Below are 14,772 nucleotides of genomic sequence, written 5' to 3'. Positions count from 1 at the left end.
TCCAAAGCAATCTAACAAAATTAAAGAAAGTTAGAGTGTAGAGTGCATCAACTGATTGCCCATTAATAGTGGAAATTAGCTAAGGTATTTCTATCACTTGTAAGACCGACATTGAAGGCATAACCCTAGTTCTCTGGTAGAATATAGGGTATAGGGATGATAAGGCATCTGTCTCCTTGCAGGGAAGAGGTTTTCTTTCTAATGAGATGAGTGGAAGAGCTGCTTTCGTTCGAGCTCAATTCCATCGACCCTAGAATTGATAGAAATATTCAATAAAGTAAATAGCTCATACCCGTTATGATGCGAAATTTATCCGGTATTGTGCGATCCCCGATTGCCTGTTATTCCTATTATGGCTTGTCTATTGGGATAAGTTTCATCGCTTCGCACCTTTAGAGGTAAAAAAGCTCCTAACTTTGGACAGAGAGTGATTTCCGACTTTAGGGCCTTCACTCTTAAAGAAGGTGTTCCGGGGGGAGTTTGAATCATTAGTAAAGATATCCGCGCACAGTAAATCTGATCAATAGCTTGCAATCAGATAAAGGAAAAGTAAGATATTTGAGGAAGAAGACGAACGGGATTCCACTGCACATTCATAAGCTGTTAGGGGGGTTGTTGAGCAGGAATCAATCAGAAAGTACATCTTAGTCACGTTAAGTCACGCAGAGATAAAAAGAAATAGATAGGAAAAAAAAGGCTTTTACAGAGAGTGGCAAAGTGCTTCACTTGTAGATCTATTGTAATCGCGAAGGAAATGCATGAAAACGGAGGAGTTCATTACAATATAGGGAGGGATTCTAACTATAGACGCTGTAGGGCCTTTGCAATAGGTAACTATGTCAATCAACGGTTATTGTGGCAAGTTCATGATTGGCTTGCTAAAGTTCTTCAAAGATTACCAGTCGATGGTACCTTCGATCAACTTAAACCATTAGATTGACTAGTTGGCAATCAGGTGACATATTGCTACGACTAAAAGTCGGCTACCGATGGGTGGCCTTTTGTTTTTTATTGTTCGATAGGTCGTTCGCCTCAAGTATAGTTAATTCTGCGCTTGCCTGGAACATATTTGATATTCCTTTCGTGAAACGGATAATCAAATATGTTTCGTGGATGGACAACCTTTAGGATACCACGCCTCCTGGCCTCTGTTTGCCCTCTGTCACCATTTAATTGGTGGGCGGCAGAACAAAACAAGTCCGACCTGGAGAGCTTTTTCATAGGTACGCGGTACTCGGTGATGTTATTTTCATTGCCGATGAGGCCGTAGCTCAGTCTTATTCTTCAGCCTTAACTTAAGTAGGTTGGGGGTCTCAATTAGTTATCAAAAGTCCCTCATATCTACTACTAGTTCAGTAGAGTTTGCTAAGAGGTTTCGAGTCTGGAGATTGAGTAAGGATGTTAGTAATTTATCAATCAAGAATCTTTTTAATTCAAATCCCCCTTGTGGTCTGTTTGCAGTCCACATAACATATACTGTCATTAGGGTTTCACCCCTTTGTAGGATAGGAGGTGCCGTGCCGGATTGAGTACTCTTAGTAGACTCAATCACACCCGTTCTCTTCACAATGAGAAGGTTCGGGCTATGTGGGATAAGAGCCTTCTTCCTTTTGAGCTTTGGCTTATAAGGGGAAGACCTCTTCATCCATACTTGCGCGGAATGGATCATCTTCGCAAGGGAATGAGACCAAAACTCATTCCTGATGAACTGTTTGTTCAGACTGGAATGAAAGATTTTCTTGAGTGGTCTTCTCTCCGAGCATGGATGAAGAGCTGGCTAAGGTACTGTTATTGGTACTATACTACCGCCTTGTCTCCAGATGTTGGCATCGAGCAGTTCTTCTCTGTTCCTGAAGTAAATTCTTCATGGAAGATTGTTAAGAAGGATAAAAATTGGCTTCGGTCTTTTATGGAAGATTTATGACATGGTGGCCGTGAAGGGTGTTGATTTTAGGTTACCTAGACTTGAGTCAACCTCACTTTCAATTAATGGAGGTTACTTGCTTGGTGGTTTCTCCGGTGCAGACTCCTTGGTACAAGCTGTGGGTTGTGACCAGCCTGCAGCTAATCGGTCTATTATCATACCTGGAGGGTGTAAACACTTCAATGAGATTCTAGATTGAATAACCATCAGATAACTATAGACGCTTCGAGATAGACCGCGAAGGATAAGTTAAGAAAGGCCTTTCCGGGGATGCACATAAAAAGACAATCCTTTTCTCGCTTAGATATGAATGAAGGTCTTTGGTTAGATGGAGTGAAATGACGCGAAGTTCCTAAGTATATTTTTTATATAATATAAATTTTTTTTATTAAATAAAGTCAAATACCTGACTTGCCACGAACTGCCTTCCTTGCTTGGCTTGCTTGCCTGGCTTGGCACACTCATACTAGAAGTAAAAGAATGAACTCTTAACTGACCTATTGCATAAAAAAGAGCTCTTTCGTTTTTAAAAAGAAGTGGAAAAATCCTCTTTTGGAACTCACACATCCGATTCTGGTCTATCTACTTCGTCTATTGATTCACGTGCAATATGCTTCTGGCCTTTAGGTTCGGCGAGCTGTTGCCTCTTAAACGCTCTCTTAGTGGTGGAATAGCGGGACTAGTCAAAAAATCCGGGGGGTGTGTGGTTGAATTGATCTTTACGTATTTTCTTAAGTAAGGGATTGCTAACATGAATCGGCCTACTCCGAACTTCCTTACGGGCTCTGGCCTACCCCCTGTGAACCTCTCCTTCTTCCAGGCCAGCCCTCTGGTCCAGCCTTATCTTGCCGCTCTATCCTGGCATCCCCCATCTCTCCCCGAGATTAATACGCTACATCTCGGATGACGGACTGGCTATCCCCCTCTCCTTGACTGAGGCAAGAAGTGACTCTTCCCGACGTTTCACCTTCTCAAGAGAAAAGGCTTCATTTAGGAGCGCTCTTTTCATCCAACTAGAAAGATCGTAAGAGAAGAAAAGGAATCTGATGCCCAAAGACTCCCATGTTTTTCTTGGTTGGACCAACCCAACCGGTGATTTCCGACAAGTCTTTCTAAATTTTTAGAGCAAGAAGCAGAACTACAGGGAAGAAATGAAAAGTGTTTCTTACGATTACGCCCAACAGCCCACTAGAGCAATTTGCCATTCTCCCATTGATTCCTATGAATATAGGAAACTTGTATTTCTCATTCACAAATCCATCTTTGTTTATGCTACTAACTCTAAGTTTGGTCCTACTTCTGGTTCATTTTGTTACTAAAAAGGGAGGAGGAAACTCAGTACCAAATGCTTGGCAATCCTTGGTAGAGCTTATTTATGATTTCGTGCCGAACCCGGTAAACGAACAAATAGGGGGTCTTTCCGGAAATGTTAAACAAAAGTTTTTCCCTCGCATCTCGGTCACTTTTACTTTTTCGTTATTTCGTAATCCCCAGGGTATGATACCTTATAGCTTCACAGTTACAAGTCATTTTCTCATTACTTTGGGTCTCTCATTTTCTATTTTTATTGGCATTACTATAGTGGGATTTCAAAAAAATGGGCTTCATTTTTTAAGCTTCTCATTACCCGCAGGAGTTCCACTGCCGTTAGCACCCTTTTTAGTACTCCTTGAGCTAATCCCTCATTGTTTTCACGCATTAAGCTCAGGAATACGTTTATTTGCTAATATGATGGCCGGTCATAGTTCAGTAAAGATTTTAAGTGGGTTCGCTTGGACTATGATATGTATGAATGATCTTTTATATTTCATAGGGGATCCTGGTCCTTTATTTATAGTTCTTGCATTAACCGGTCTGGAATTAGATGTAGCTATATTACAAGCTCATGTTTCTACGATCTCAATCTGTATTTACTTGAATGATGCTACAAATCTCCATCAAAGTGGTTATTTTTTTATAATTGAACAAAAGCGAGGAGATTTATATTGACGAAGGTGCATTTGGATGGGGACGGTTCCTGCTTATTCGGGTTTTTTTGTAAAAGCCGTTACGGAGAGCGATGAGGATTTCTTTCTCTGGTCTTCATCCTGTTTGGGTTCGTTTCAAATATGAACGTTTACCTTGTTTCTGCTATTTCTGCGGCAAGCTTGGTCACAATGAAAAGGATTGTGCGTTACTGCTTCGTGCGAAGGAAGATGGGGAGTAAGCGGAGTATCATATCAGTACGGTGATTGGCTACGGGCCGGTCCTGATAGAGCTAGACAGAGGGTGAGACGTGATCCTGGTGGAATAGTGGAGTCCTCTTCTGGCTCATCAACAAATGCTAAGGAGACGGAATGAAAGGAGCTGGCTGACAACTAGCACTTTCTCGCAACAACTTCTATAAATCACAAATAGGGAATCCGTAAGCTGTGATGCGTAAGGTCGGGGCTTCGTTATGGAAGTTCTGCAAGCTTTACTTTCTGTATATCCCTTCGTTAGCCTTTTTTTATAATTCAGCTACCAGCGAATCCTGTTGTTTGAGGAACCAAAACTTCGACAGAAAGGGAGACCCGCCTCCCCGGTTAATATGGTAACTTCGATTTCCGAATCTTATTTATTATTCATATTGCATATATAGTTGCATATATAGCATCTCATGTAATTGAATTCGTGAGATCTGCTGGGCCATTCTCAGAGTCAAAATGGAACTAGAGCTGCGATGAGACATTAACTTATCTATATCAGTCAAAATAGGCGAAAAAAAAGGGGTGCTTTGGCACCGATGCAGAATAAGCAGTCTTGGTGCCTGGGGAAATAGGAAAAGGCGTAAGCGCGGCGATCTTTCTCTTTCTTATAACGAATAGGTTCTTTTTTGGAAGTCAGGCGAGCTTGAGTTAGGAAGGAGATATAACAAGTGTGCCGGGGGTGAGTAAGAGAAGGAACTTAGTGCAAAGAGTTGGGAGACCGACCTCCCCCAAAAAGCGGAAAGAATGACGTAGAAAAGGATAGCATAGTGCGCCGGAGGAGAAGGACATACCCAGAGGGAGAGGGTGGGAACCTTCTAAAAGATAAAGAAAAATGAAGGGAATAGAACGATGTCAGATCCCAACTCTGACTTCCCCAATTCATCCGATCCCATTTATTTTCGCTTAGCAGACAACAAAATCTTTCCGCATGGTTTGAACGAAAAACACGAGTGTCGAGTCTCTCAAAGAGAGAGACGGGATACAACCTAATATCCAAATGATAAAGCAAATAGCTAACCAACTAAAAATGGTCGTTAAAGCAAACATAGGTCAAACCCAAAACCCCGACAGTAGCCGCAAAAGCCCCGAGTGTAAAGTCCCAACCCCAAGCAAGAAGATCGTGACATCTTTGACACTTCCTAAAAGCAATCTCCACCTTCCGAAGCTTGTAGGTGGTGTAAAGTCAATACAGCCTTTAGAATATCCCAGTACAAGTACGTTTGCAAGAGCTGGGATTATAAAAGCAACATCCCCGAGGACTTACTTCAAGCTCCTGGGAACGGAGAAGCTACATAATGAAATCTTGTTGTCACAGCATAAAAGGTTAGCGAAGCTAGACAGAAGACTTCTGAAGTCACCTGAAAGAGGAGGGAAGGGTGTTCTTGTTGAGAAAAAAGGTAGACTGGGAATTGAGAGGTGGCAGCTCGCGAAGCAGGGGGTCGAGCAATTGACCACTCATGGGGGGCGGGAAACATGCTTCTCCCATGCCTATATTTAGGATGCGCTCTAGCTTCGGGGATACTACCTGAGATCCTCGAGCAAGCGGGAGGCGAAACAGCAGAGAGAGGTTATAGAATACGCTCGACTGAAAGGAGAGGTTACGCGGGGCTCAGCAAATGGTTGAACCTCATACTATGGATATTGACCTCTTTCAAAGGGTACGGAAATTGCATATCATATAATAAGAGAAAGAGGCAAGGTCCACAGAAGGTTGGAAAGTAGTACGCCTGGTGAACCGGGTTCTACCACTGCAGGGCTCGGTTGCCATTCTCCCATTACTAAAGTCGTCCAAGGGACAGGATCCCAGGCTTTTGAAATGGGGATTTTGTCTGTGTCACTAGGGCTGAAGGATGTGCAGTTGCGCATCTAGTAGCAAGGGGGTGTCGCAGAAGCCCCGTCTGGGTCCTGGCGTGGCGCTGCTGGATGCTTCTGATTAATAGAACAGGAAGAGGAGTCAGCTTAAAAGAAAGACCACCAAGATAGGCATAGTGATTCGATCTTTTGATCACCCATTTTTGGAAAACCTTTTTTTGGGGCTTCCACCTTACACACGGAAGATTGGATTGCCTGAATCACGAGTCTTATATACTGTGTTACGATCACCTCATATTGAGAAAAAGTCCAGAGAACAATTTGAAATGGAAATTAAGAGGTCATAAAAACAGAAACGCATGAATTGCGCAAGAAGTTCTTTCGGTTAAAACGCCGTGCGACTCGGAGGACATAAGACTTCTTGGTCAAGCCAAAAAGATTGCCGACAGGATGCTCCTACCCCACCATGTCTGGCCCTTTACCTTACCTTAAGAAGAAAGAGGGGGGTATGAAGCGTGGGAAAGAATGCAAGAAGTGTATGATACAACAAGTAACCTTAAGGAGTGGCGGCAAAGCTCTTGATTGATCAACGCGAGTGAACTGTGCTTAGACGCTTTGTAAAACCACACCGATCTACGAGAAAAGCTGATGGATGAGTAGGCTTCCCTTTTCGATACACGGAATGTGATCTGGGACACGATGGGAGTTTGCGTTCCTCGGTAGGAAAGAGTCACCGGAGTATATCACAAGATCGCCTTTTCTTGCTGCCATTGGGTCGACCTGTAAACAAGGTAAACACAATGGGAACCAAAAAACGGGAGGGTACCGCATTGGGCAGAAGATGATCCAAAAAGCGAAGGCTCACCCAGCCTAAGGTTGGAGCTTTGGAAGCTTACCTTCTTATTAGAGAAAGGGGGTGAGATAGGCGACATATATCTTGCTTCCAAGCCGGCCCGGCCGCGAGGAAGAAAGAGATTTTTTCCGGTGCTGACCGGGTGACGGAATAAGGCGGCCAGAAGCGACGAGCAGTCGCGGTCGAAGCTTGGCTCTAGCCGATAGGCTAGCAGTAAGCTTGGCTACAGCGAAGCGCTTACCAAGCGCGAAGGAAAGGGCCTTCGCCACTTGAGCCGTATGCGGGGGAACTCGCATGTGCGGTTCTTAGGGGGGAGAGCTAGTAGGAGCCGTCCTATCCCAATAGCGTATATTTGGAGCTCAATATGAAATCCTATTTTCTTGCAAGACCCGTTCGGATAAGGGAAAACTCCAGAGATTGCTTTGAAGTAAGATCTTGCGTTGACCCTTTCCTGAACCAGAACGGGGGGGGGTGAGAGGAAAGGGGGATCCAAATCATCAATAAAGTGAGGGCTTTCCGGACCCCCCTTTTCCATTCTTCCTTCCTCCATCACTCCCTCTTTTTCAATAAAGAAGCCCCCGGGCCCCTCTCTGATAAGGAAGGAAACGAAATAATCTCAATTTTACGAAAAATCTGGTCCGATGGCTGTTTTCCACTAACCACAAGGATATAGGGACTCTATATTTCATCTTCGGTGTCATTGCTGGAGTGATGGGCACATGCTTCTCAGTACTGATTCGTATGGAATTAGCACGACCCGACGATCAAATTCTTGGTGGGAATCATCAACTTTATAATGTTTTAATAACGGCTCACGCTTTTTTAATGATCTTTTTTATGGTTATGCCGGCGATGATAGGTGGATCTGGTAATTGGTCTGTTCCGATTCTGATAGGTGCACCTGACATGGCATTTCCACGATTAAATAATATTTCATTCTGGTTGTTGCCACCAAGTCTCTTACTCCTATTAAGCTCAGCCTTAGTGGAAGTGGGTAGCGGCACTGGGTGGACGGTCTATCCGCCCTTAAGTGGTATTACCAGCCATTCTGGAGGAGCAGTTGATTCAGCAATTTCTAGTCTTCATCTATCTGGTGTTTCATCCATTTTAGGTTCTATCAATTTTATAACAACTATCTCCAACATGCGTGGACCTGGAATGACTATGCATAGATCACCCCTATTTGTGTGGTCCGTTCTAGTGACAGCATTCCCACTTTTATTATCACTTCCGGTACTGGCAGGGGCAATTACCATGTTATTAACCGATCGAAACTTTAATACAACCTTTTTTGATACCGCTGGAGGGGGAGACCCCATATTATACCAGCATCTCTTTTGGTTCTTCGGTTTTAAATGGCCCTTTTCAGATGAAAATCTGAATACGCATTGCGCTATATGCTGGGACTGTCTGCTTAATGGTACTCCTACTATGTTCATAAGTGGTTTTCTAGTAAAACCCCGATGTAGTCAAAATGGAGTATCTAAGACACAATCAGCAGGTAACCAACGACATAAAAGCAGTCTAGTAGGAACCTCAGAGACTACATGCGCAACAACTTATCCTAAATCCTTCTGTGAGTGGCTAGCTGGAATTATCGATGGTGATGGAAGTATTCAAGTTAGTAAACAAGGAAAGACTTCTCTTGAAATTACTATGGGACTTGAAGATCTATCACTACTACGATATATCCAACATATGCTTGGTGGAAGTATTAAAATGCGATCAGGTGCTAAAGCTTATCGTTATCGACTACATAATCAACTTGGTATGATTAAACTAATGAATTGTATTAATGGTCATATTCGACATTCAGCACGACTCCTTCAACTACATCGTGTCTGTCAAGTACTGGATATCCCTGTAATTCTACCTATTACACTAGATGCTCAATCAAATTGGTTTGCAGGATTCTTTGATGCTGATGGTACCATTGGTATCGCTATGAAGAATCGACTACCTCAACTAAGTATTCGAGTAACTAATAAACTTCTACAAGATGTAGAGTCTTATAAGGTAGTATTTGGAGGAAATATCTACTTTGATAGTAGTCAAAATGGTTACTATCAATGGTCTGTACAAAGTCGAAAAGATGTTATCATGATGCTAGATTACTTTAAATCAAGTACTTTCCGAAGTCATAAATCACGACGATTCTTCCTTATTGAGGAATATTACAGTCTTTACGATCTCAAAGCATTTAAACCTGACAGTATTCACCATAAAGCATGGCTAGCTTTCCTAGACAAATGGAATAAGTTGATGATATAGTCCACCTTTCTTCTATTCATCCGCTTATATTAGTAGAAGAGAGAAGCACCCTGAAGTTTACATCCTAATTTTGCCTGGATCCGGTATCATAAGTCATATCGTTTCGACTTTTTCGGGAAAACCGGTTTTCGGGTATCTAGGCATGGTTTATGCCATGATCAGTATAGGTGTTCTTGGATTTCTTGTTTGGGCTCATCATATGTTTACTGTGGGCTTAGACGTTGATACCCGTGCCTACTTCACCGCAGCTACCATGATCATAGCTGTCCCTACTGGAATCAAAATCTTTAGTTGGATCACTACCATGTGGGGGGGTTCGATACAATACAAAACACCCATGTTATTTGCTTTAGGGTTCATCTTTTTCTTCACCATAGGAGGACTCACTGGAATAGTCCCGGCAAATTCTGGGCTAGACATTGCTCTACATGATACTTATTATGTGGTTGCACATTTCCATTATGTACTTTCTATGGGAGCCGTTTTTGCTTTATTTGCAGGATTTCACTATTGGGTGGGTAAAATCTTTGGTCGGACATACCCTGAAACTTTAGGTCAAATCCATTTTTGGATCACTTTTTTCGGGGTTAATCTGACCTTCTTTCCCATGCATTTCTTAGGGCTTTCGGGTATGCCACGTCGCATTCCAGATTATCCAGATGCTTACGCTGGATGGAATGCCCTTAGCAGTTTTGGCTCTTATATATCCGTAGTTGGGATTCGTCGTTTCTTCGTGGTCGTAACAATCACTTCAAGCAGTGGAAATAACAAAAGATGTGCTCCAAGTCCTTGGGCTGTTGAACAGAATTCAACCACACTGGAATGGATGGTACAAAGTCCTCCAGCTTTTCATACTTTTGGAGAACTTCCAGCTATCAAGGAGACGAAAAGCTATGTGAAGTAAAAGAAAAAAAGGTCGCCGACTGACTGCTACTAAGAACCTAACAGAAATTTTAAAAATGTGGGTTCTAAAACCACTTGTGTAGGTCGGGGTTGAGAATTGGAGGGCCGACGAGGCTAGGGCCCTCTTTTCCAGCAATGACCGGTCAAGGTCAATCAAAGTGGGGATTCACAGATGATTCTAGATCTTAACAAGTCTGATCACCATCTATAGAAGGATGGAACGGCGGATTGATCATCGACTCAAGCACGTATTGCCAGCTTCACATTCTAACATGTCCCCTGAAAGGTCAACAAAGAGCGCCCCCCTCCACACTAAACCGAAAAACCTGACCCCTTGAGCTGAACCAACAAAGCATTCCATTGAATGAAGCCCACTTCCCTCCTAGAAAGCCACTTTTCGGGGGAGAACTCTTACTCACAGACTCCCTGAAACCAAGAGACAAGACAGAAGATGCAGAGGATACTTTGGATTCAGAGTGAGCCTCTATCCTATGTCTAGGAGTAGAGAAGAGAGCACCTTCAACCGGTTCCGTATATTTCATATGATAGGACAAAGCTAGGCATTCACTCGTAGCCCTGTATGCGCTCTTGAATAACAAGTCTTAGCAATAGACGGTGCTCTTATACCTGTAGACTGTTTCACTCTTATGTCCAAGAGGAGTCAAATATGAAAAGATTAGGAAGAATGGATAGTAAGTTATCCTTCCTTCAGTGACTATCCAATCTCATTGAATTCTTCTTATTATACGATAATAAAACCTATGATGGAAGCTGCTCTTAGATCAGTAGTAGGCATAGACAATTCACTAAATAGACTGATTCGAATGGAAGCACTTACTTAGACTTCTCTATAACCACAGCTTTGAAACACTTACCTATAATCTAATCACTGCCTTATTACCCTAGGAAGTGGTTATCCCTAACTTTACCACCTACAGGTCAAGCATCTTTGTCCCCTCAGCCCAGACTTAGCCGCAGCATTGCTACAATCATATCTTAGGATATAGATGAGATAACAAACATATAAAAAGTGTTCCGCGCCTTCGGACCCTTTTCCCCTGCAGCTGAGAAGGGAGACTAAGAAAGCCTTTTTCCTCTTCTCCTTCGGAGATTCCCTATCCTCATCCGCTCTCACTGCTCATCCTTGGTTGCTATCTATGCCATCCCGATAAGAGATTAAGATATCAAAGAGAGAACTGGGAAAGAATCCACAAAAGGGAGACTCCCTCGAGCTAGAGGCTCTCTTATCCCAGCGAGGAAAGACATACGCGCTTCTTATCATTCTATTCCCCAGGCTGGGCTTAATCTTCTAGGCTTACAGCCCACAGGCTTCCTCGTTATAATGACTATTATAGTCTTCTTATTCTCTAGTAATTCTCTTCACTTTTATATAGAATAAGAAGGTCTTCGTCTTTCCTAAACTCACACTATTCTCTAGGATTCCTAAACTATCTAGAGTAGGGAAAGCTTTCGTCAACCACTAGCAGGAGCGTAGTCTTACTATATGAAATGGATTCAAAACCCTCCTCAATATAATCAAAATCTCTTTATATATGGAAGTAACCCTATACAGCAATGTACAATGAAATAGCTTACTATAATTTACATGCTATACTCCTAGTTATTTAACTACCCTTAAAAAAGTTCCCTATCGACTTTTTTGAAACTATAGCACAGAGGAATGCTATCGGCGTTTTATGCATGAACAACTGTAGTGAGGAGCAAAGGAGGAAGGGTCAAAATGAAATTGCCTGGCTGTACTCAATGTACAAATATTAAATCCTGCACCACTTTCTATCAAGATCCTCTTTATTTGGAGTAGGAATAATAGGAATAGGAGCAAAGAGACTCTTGCAGAAATAGTGCTCTAATTTCAATAGCTTTAGTATTAGTAGCGGTAGTAGCCTTTATAGCATTGATAGACTTTTTTATAGGTATAGAAAGGAGTAAGCCTTAGCTGTAAGGATTGGATTCCGACCAATTGTTGCAGAACGGATCTCCCTTCTAGTAGCCACTTTTGATGGAACAGAGAGACCATCTCTCCCATCCCTCAGTGCGGGAACTCTTTCAAGGGGTTATGCTAAGAGTGAAAAGGAGTGAATGTACCACTTTCAGCCAGTGCTTCTTCTTTGTGTGCAAGAGTAGGCAAGGAACAGAACTCTTATACCACCACACTCCAGTATATGAAGATTAGCAGCTTTGCCGGTGAAGCAAGTAACCGATTTTAAAGAGATGTTTTCGACGTGAAGGAGTTTGTTGAACACATTCAATAATAAGCCATATCCCTGATACCTTTTATTGATATCCCTCGGGGAACTATTGAAGTGAGGGGTAGTGAAAGAAGGTACCACAAGGTAATTTATTTATTAGGTTTTAAGGGTTGTGCCCCGTGCACTGTCTAGTTGTGATTTGAGTAATGCCAAGGGAGAAAGCTAAAAGCAAGGAACTCCTAAATAAGAAGTAAGCAAACCAGAAACTTTCACCCGAGACTTGAAACTAGCAACCATGAGATCCTTACTAGAATATAGCACGAAAAGAGGGATACGTATAGAGACCGAATCAGATGGATAGGAGCTTGATTGTAGGGGATGCTGTGTAAGAGAAATGATCGATGAACTTACTTTCTCGCCGATTGTCCGTCCTTTCTCTTTCTCCTCTACAGGAAAAAGAGGTTTTGACCACCAGGATCCGTCTCGGTCCGTCTTCCACCTCCTCCCCCGGGCAGCACAAGTCAAGTATGGAGGAATACGGCTTCCTTGCTTATCTCACTCTCATCCAACTGATCAATGCAATTGTAGGAGAATCGCTTGCCCATCTTCTTCTTTACCTCACTGAAAGGGCTTCCCCCAAGGGTTGTTCATAAAGTGGAGTGCAGCGAAGAGCTGAGGAGTTTAAACAAAGAGTGGCTCGGCCTCTTGGGACTTTGACCCTGATGGTTACATAGAGGAGTTATCAGGTAATCGTTCTATAAGGAATCCCGTTTCGCTGCGCTCCTTTCAGTCGAGTCACCGCTTGCAGCCCCTTCCTCTAACAAGAAGATGTCTTATATAAGCTGTGGGACTTTGAAGATATGCCTTCACTTCTTCCGTTCCTCCATCTGGTGAGTTCTTAGCCAGTGCTTGAATAGCCATTGCTAGTGATTCCGGTACTTAAGTAAGCGGTGCTACCCTTGTCGTATCCGCGGTTGATGGTCTTGTTGCAATAGACGGTGTTACATAATCTGCTAGTATAGAATCCGCTTTGAAAGAATAGGCTGCAGGCTAATCCTCCTCTTTAAGAGGGCAGCATCCGATTTCTAACTACGAGTAGGAGCGTAGCCACTCGGGTCGATGGAATGGAGCTCGACTGAAAGGAGAGGAGAGATTTGAGAGATCCAGATCGGACCGGTTTGGAGAGGATTGGAGAGGGATGAGGAACCGTTTTTTCCTTCGGATAAGCCTCGGGAACTTTGTTGAATAGTACAATTAAGGAATTGAGTTCCAAAGGGGTGAGTTAATATTAATAGCAGTTACTATGTTAGTCTAAGTTTGGGACTCCTACTTGCTTGCAACTGCTTTGCTACTCGCTCAGTCTTCAATCGATTCCTTGTGCAATTCAAACCCATCTCAAATCTTCCCCCTAAGCATGTGTAGGTAACTAAAAATCCTCTTCCTGTTCGGCCAACGACTCTTTGGGTCTTAATTCTTAATAGAATATATCCTCCGAAAAAGGCTAGATATAACAGCGGATCAGCGAAAACCGACTCTGCGACTTCTGGTTATCACCTTCGAAGCACAGGTTTTCCTATCATTTTCCTTAAAAGGGGAGGCTTACCTCAAGACTCTAAACGGCTTGTAGGCGTACGGAATGGAAATGCATGCAGGATTCATAGAGCTCCCAACGGCTGGAAAGCTACTTTCTTAACTAAAACTTTTCTTATTCTCTGGTTGTGGGGAGTAACAGCATCATAGAAAGAAAGCTCCTTTGGTACAATCTCCTCCACCGGGTCTATCCCGTACGGTTGTTTTCAACAAGTAGTGCAATCAAAAATCATTCTATGAATGAATTCCTTCATAGCCTTCATAGATAGAGTAAAGTAGAAAGAAATGGGAGTAAGCTTTTTGGTTCTTATTACTTAGTTCCTGTCTATCTTTATCTAAAGAAATAGACCCTCTTTGAAGCGAAGAAAGATCAGTCCAGTATTTAGAACTAGAATCGGAAAATTCACATACATAAAGGGTGAGGCTTAAGTCTACTTTCGATTAGAGTTTCGATTACAAAAGTCGAGTAGAAAGAAGACTCACTACTCAATTCGAAGGCGACACCTCTTGCTGCCTTTACGAAGATTTTCCTTCTTTGCTTCTTTTGTTTGAAATAGGATAGGAAAATAAAAAAGACCTTCGTAAGTTTCACTAAGTACCTTCGTACCTCTCCAGGATCAATACTTCTTAAAATTGAAAAAGAAAACCCCTTGTCATTACGAATAACTCTTTCTTTTCTTTCCTTCTTGCCAGTGGCAGTTGGACTTTCAGTTTGAGTTCCATTTGTTCCTAAAGGAACCTCGTCGACAGCTAGCTAAGACAAGGTTCAGTATGAAGGCAAGGAAGGTCTCTAATCGACAACAAAGAGATATGCCAATTAGCGGCACACTTACTATAAACCTCTTTTCGTTAAATCATATAGTAAGACATAATTCTTATCTGTCTTACTTTTATCCAATCTCTTTAGGGAAAGAATGACTCATGGGTATAGTTTAGGAACAGTATTCGATTTGTTTTCACTCTTATGAGATAGGAGGAATA

General features: G+C 42.5%; 3 protein-coding genes across 3 annotated transcripts; all 3 read left to right on the top strand.

Annotated features, from left to right (window-relative positions):
- The first annotated feature begins 2,970 nt into the window (after window positions 1-2,970).
- LOC126668384 (ATP synthase subunit a-like) lies at window positions 2,971-3,913 on the top strand. Its single transcript, XM_050361590.1, has 2 exons — window positions 2,971-3,016; window positions 3,084-3,913. The coding sequence occupies exons 1-2, from the start codon at window positions 2,971-2,973 to the stop codon at window positions 3,911-3,913; spliced, it is 876 nt and encodes a 291-aa protein (XP_050217547.1).
- A 3,242-nt stretch (window positions 3,914-7,155) lies between these two features.
- LOC126668381 (intron-encoded DNA endonuclease aI4-like) lies at window positions 7,156-9,126 on the top strand. Its single transcript, XM_050361586.2, has one exon. It carries the CDS (start codon window positions 7,529-7,531, stop codon window positions 9,086-9,088), a length of 1,560 nt encoding a protein of 519 aa, XP_050217543.1. The 5' UTR covers window positions 7,156-7,528; the 3' UTR covers window positions 9,089-9,126.
- On the top strand, window positions 9,099-10,032 carry LOC126668383 (cytochrome c oxidase subunit 1-like; the record flags this gene model as incomplete). The annotated part of the gene is made up of 1 exon (XM_050361589.2): window positions 9,099-10,032. A coding segment is annotated over one exon (894 nt), but the record flags the coding sequence as incomplete, so codon positions are not given.
- Window positions 10,033-14,772: the final 4,740 nt, after the last annotated feature.

The sequence above is a fragment of the Mercurialis annua genome, linkage group LG2 (assembly GCF_937616625.2).
Source record: "Mercurialis annua linkage group LG2, ddMerAnnu1.2, whole genome shotgun sequence".
In the NCBI taxonomy this organism is placed as follows: domain Eukaryota; kingdom Viridiplantae; phylum Streptophyta; class Magnoliopsida; order Malpighiales; family Euphorbiaceae; genus Mercurialis; species Mercurialis annua.
This window is presented reverse-complemented; position numbering and strand designations above follow the sequence as displayed.